The sequence below is a fragment of the Austrofundulus limnaeus genome, unplaced genomic scaffold (genome assembly GCF_001266775.1).
Source record: "Austrofundulus limnaeus strain Quisiro unplaced genomic scaffold, Austrofundulus_limnaeus-1.0 Scaffold470, whole genome shotgun sequence".
Taxonomy (NCBI): Eukaryota; Metazoa; Chordata; class Actinopteri; order Cyprinodontiformes; family Rivulidae; genus Austrofundulus; species Austrofundulus limnaeus.
In genome coordinates, this window is record NW_013952872.1 from 101,072 (window position 1) to 106,321 (window position 5,250).

At 39.9% G+C, this 5,250-nt stretch overlaps 1 protein-coding gene across 1 annotated transcript in view; it reads right to left on the reverse strand.

Moving 5' to 3' along the window:
• The window catches only part of glmna (glomulin, FKBP associated protein a), a gene marked incomplete in the record, with an annotated part of 24,710 nt that overhangs the window by 7,797 nt on the left and 11,663 nt on the right, over positions 1-5,250 (reverse strand). The window contains 5 exon segments of the mRNA XM_014025341.1: positions 690-799; positions 2,002-2,086; positions 2,164-2,237; positions 2,318-2,359; positions 2,434-2,523. Coding sequence (XP_013880795.1) covers positions 690-799; positions 2,002-2,086; positions 2,164-2,237; positions 2,318-2,359; positions 2,434-2,523 — 401 coding nt within the window.

The following is a 5,250-nucleotide window of genomic DNA, read 5'->3' on the forward strand; positions in this document are numbered from 1 at the left end:
TTGAACAGATGTTTGGAGGTGATGAAATCATTTTCCAACATGACAATGCATCGTGCCATAGGACAAAAATAGTGAAGGCATTCCTTGGAGAAAGACACATTCAGTCCATGTCTTGGCCTGCAAATAGTCCAGATCTCAACCCAACTGAAAACCTGTGGTGGAAATTGAAAAAAAAAATGGTCCACAAGAAGCTCCGACCTGCAAAGCTGATCTGATAACTGCTATCAAAGAGAGTTGGCARCAAATTGATGAAGAAWACTGTTTGTCACTCATCAAGTCCATGCCTCAGAGACTGTAAGCCATTATAAAAGACAAAGGTGGTGCAACTAAATACTAGTGATGTACTTTGAATGGTCTTTTGTTCATCTGTTTTTATGATTCCATACTTTTTTCCTCAGAATTGAGTGATTCCATATTTTTTCCCTGTGCTTGGTCAATAAAAGTAACGTTCACTGACTTCCACAATGTTTTCTCTTCATTTCTTTGAGTGTTCCTGAAAGCCAACAAGTTCCACTTTGGAATGARCTTATTATTGTYTCATGTTTTWGATCTGAGTTTGTTTTACTGAATGAAATGTCTGAAAGAGTGCTCATCCAAGACTGCTGATTCCATTCTTTTTGACAGGGGTTGTATTTGCCCGTTGCACAAGCTTTAGAATGAAATGTTGGTTTGTTTGGGTGTTCCAGTACCTGTCCAGGTACTGCAGGAGGTCTGTCTCTGGACCATCAGGAAGACTGAAGACCTTCTGCAGCAGAGGCAGCAGGTGGACGCCCTCAAACCAGATGTTACTGTTACCTGGCTGGAGACAGAAAACGACACAACCAAACCTCAACTTAGTACCAGAAGACAACTGAAAACCAGTGCTTTAGGACTTCTGAAGCATCTGGTCCAACAAGAACAGTTTTAGGTTTTCAGTTTAAAAATCATTCACTTCCAGTTCTTAACAGAAAATTAGAGTTTAGGTACAACAGGACTAGATGAGGGAAATTAAACAAACATTTCCTATAAATGAGACAGACTGAGTGAAACAAGASCAAATGTCCACATTTTGATAAACATTAAAAGTACAAAGATTGACAGAAGAAGGTTTGCAGAGATCAGACGTCAGTGAGTCAACACTTTGTGGTAAAATATCCCCAAACTTAAACTGAGTAAAACCATAAGGCAGAACAGAATACTGGTTCAGACGTGTAAAGACCAGCTTTATAGAACCAGTTTAAACTTTAGAGCTCTWAAGGTTTCATCTGTCCTGTAACCTTTACTGTAACTGTTAGTCCTGACTGGACGGTACATTCTGAGCTTTCAAAAGCTGCAGCAAATCATAAAATGACAAACTGTTATAGTTCAAATAAACAGAACAAAAGCTAAAATCAACAGAAAAAAATAAACACTGAAATTAGTTCATCTGTTGGTAAATTGGCAAAACAATAGCAGAGGGCTCAAATTAGTAAAAACACCAAACAAACAAAACTGTYCCTAAAAGCTAAAAGAAGCATAAAAAGACAAAAATAAAGTGAGTGAGCTGAAGTGGTCCTGTCACACTACAACCTTTATGACAATTTACGCCATCATATGAAATGTTTTTATGTCTAAAATACTAATAAATGTTATATATTATATAGTTTGTAAGCGTTACAGTAGGTACATGCCTAAGAGGCTTCCAGTTGATTTTTCTAAGGTGCAGATATAAGATTTTTTTCTTCTTTCTGCTACCTTTCATTTTATTTGATATGTATTTTTGCAAGTGAATTTGTTGTTTTTTAAATGAAATGATTTTTTTCATCTTTAACGTAATGTCTTTAAAAGTTTCATAAGTTGTTTAAAACATTGTTTAGGGAACAATGAACTCAATGGAGTTCTATGGAGAAACTAATATAAATCCTGAAACTCGACAGTAACAGTTCTGACAGGACAAGAAGAAGTCAGTGGACTGCAGAAGAAGCAGAAGATGCAGAAGAAGAAGCAGAATGATGGAGCTTCAGAGCATCTGATTAAAGTCACCTGCAGAGCAGAGCTGATCTGGTTCTTGATGTTTTTAATAATGTAGCCTTGGACTCCGGAGTGGCTGCTGGTCCTGAGCAGGAACCTGGAACCACAGCCTGTTACTTTACCAGCTGAGACAAACATCTCTGAGGGCTTCAGAGGGAAAAAGGAGGAACTTACTGGAAGAACCTGTACTTTGCTTCAGTGTCAAACTTATCCATGCTCAGCTGGAACACCTTCAGTCCTCGAGTCCTCTGAGGACAAAACAAAAACAGCAGGGTCTGTGAACACTTTACATAAAGACAAGCTAAACAAAACTGGTGTCAGAACTCACCAGAACATCACTGGGACACATCGTCATGACCTTTATTAGATTCTGAAAGCAGAGAGTGAAATTAGGCTGAGCTGAAGACGAGGTTTGTATCAAAATATATTGTAAACTTTCTTCACCTGAGGAACTGTGAGGAACGTTTTAATCTCCAGCAGATCTGCTGGAAGACTGCAGTCCTCTACCCGCACCAGACTCTTCTCATACAGCTCCTGTGCTCAGAACACACACACAAGTCTGGTCTGTATATCCCTGTGGGGACCTTCCATTAACTTCCATTCATTTTTTTGGTAATTTTATAACCTAACCCTGACCATTTACCCTAAAATTAACCTCACAGGTACAGTACCTACCTGACCCTAAAACTAACCTAAACTTAATTCACAACTTGGTCCTAAACCTAACCCCCAACCTGTAATTTGCATTTGGACCGATGCATGTTCGGTCCACACGAGGCAGCTTTTTTTGGGGAAAATTGTCCCCATGATGTAGGAAAAACAAGGCCACACACACCAGTTTGTTTGCCTAACAAAGTAACAGAGCTCCTTTAAATCCATAGTTGAAAGATGGAAAGGTGATGTCATCACAGCAAAGCAGCTCATCAAGCTGAGCACACATCTCCACAGTGAAGCATGGTGGTGGCAGCATCATGCTGTGGGGATGATTTGTTCATGAAACCCAGTAAATATGGCTGCCCTGACTCTAAAGGTTTCCTCTGGACAACCTTTGCAGTAAACTCCTGAATGTTGCAACCATTTGAAAATCAATGAAAACAGAATGTGTTTCAGGGTGTGTTCACACCAGCCCTGTTTAGTCCGCATTAACCAAACTCCAGTTTGGTTTCCTAAAACGTTTGGTTCTTTGGGGAGGTGTGGATGTGTAATCAAACTCTGGGCCGCCTACAACCCTACGTCTCATCTAAGGGACTAGGTGTTCTGCTCAAGGACAAACAATATGTGGGCAAGGCAGGGAATCAAATCTGTGACTTTGTGCTCCCAAGACGACTGTTCTACAACTGCACCACAGCTGCCCTTTAACCATAACTAACCTAACCTGATTCTAACTAACCTAACCTGACTCTAACTAATCTAACCTGACTCGAACTAGTCTAACCTTACTCTAACTAGTCTAACCTGACTCTAACTAACCTAACCTGACTCTAACTAGTCTAACCTGACTCTAACTAACCTAACCTGACTAACTAACCTAACCTGACCCTGACTGCCCTAACCTGACTCTAACAAGTCTAACCTGACTCTAACTAACCTAACCTGACTCTGACAAGTCTAACCTGACTCTAACTAACCTAAGCTGACTCTAACCTAACCTGAATCTAGTCAGTCTAACCTGACACTAACTAACCTAACCTGACACTAACTAACCTAACCTGACTCTAACTTGTCTAACCTGACACTAACTAGTCTAACCTGACTCTAACTAACCTACAATGATTCTAACTAACTTAGCCTGACTAACTCACCTTACCTAACTCTAACTAACCTGACTGTAACTACCCTAACCTGACTAACTAATCTAACCTGACTCTAACTTACCTAAACTGACTGTAACTAACCTGACTTTAACTAAGGTAACCTGACTCTAACTAGTCTAACCTGATGCTAACTAACCTAACCTGACTCTAACTAACCTTACCTGACTCTAACTAACCTTACCTGACTGTAACCAACCTGATTAACTAATGTAACCTGACTCTAACTAGTCTAACCTGACTAACTAAACTGAGTCCAACTAAACATACCTGACTCTAACTAACCTAACCTGACCCTAACTAACCTAACCTGACCCTAACTAACCTTACATGACTCTAACTAACCTGACTCTAACTAACCTAACCTGACTAACTAACCTTATCTAACTCTAACTAACCTGACTGTAACTACCCTAACCTGACTCGAACTAACCTAACCTGACTCGAACTAACCTTACCTAACTGCAACCAACCTGGCTCTAACTAATGTAACCTGACTCGAACTAGTCTAATCTGACTAACTAACCTGACTCCAACTAAACATACCTGACTCTAACTAACATTACCTGATTCTAACTAACCTAACCTGACCCTAACTAACCTTACATGACTCTAACTAACCTGACTCTAACTAACCTAACCTGACTAACTAACCTTACCTGACTCTGACTAGTCTAACCTGTTTCTGACTTGTCTAACCTGACTCTAACTAACCTAACCTGATTCTAACTAACCTAACCTGACTTTAATTAATCTTAACCGACTACAACATAACCAGATTCTAACTAACCTTACCTGACTCTAACTAGTCTAACCTGACTCTAACTAACCTGACCTGACTCCAGCTTACCTAACCTGACTCTAACAAACCTTACATGACTCTAACTAGTCTAACCTGACTCCAACTAACCTAACCTGGCTTTAACTAACCTAACCTGACTCTGACTAACCTAACCTGACCCTGACTGGCCTAACCTGACTCTAACTAACCTAACCTGACTTTAATTACCTAACCCTGACTAACCTAACCTGACTCTAACTAACCTAACTAACTAGTCTAACCTGACTCTAACTGACCTAACCTGACTCTAACTACCCCTGACTCTAGTCTAACATGACTCTAACTAGTCTAACCTGACTCCAACTAACCTGACTAACTAGTCTAACCTGACTCTAACTGACCTAATCTGACTCTAACCTAACCTGTTCCTGACAAGTCTAACATGACTCTAACTAGCCTAACTGTACTCTAACTAGTCTAACCTGACTCTAACTAGTTTAACCTGACTCTAACTAACCTAACCTGACTATAACTAGCCTTACCTGATTCTAACTAACCTAACGTGACTCTGACTAGTCTAACCTGTTTCTGACTTGTCTAACCTGACTCTAACTAATCTAACCTGACTCTAACTAACCTAACCTGACCTCTAACTAACCTAACCTGACT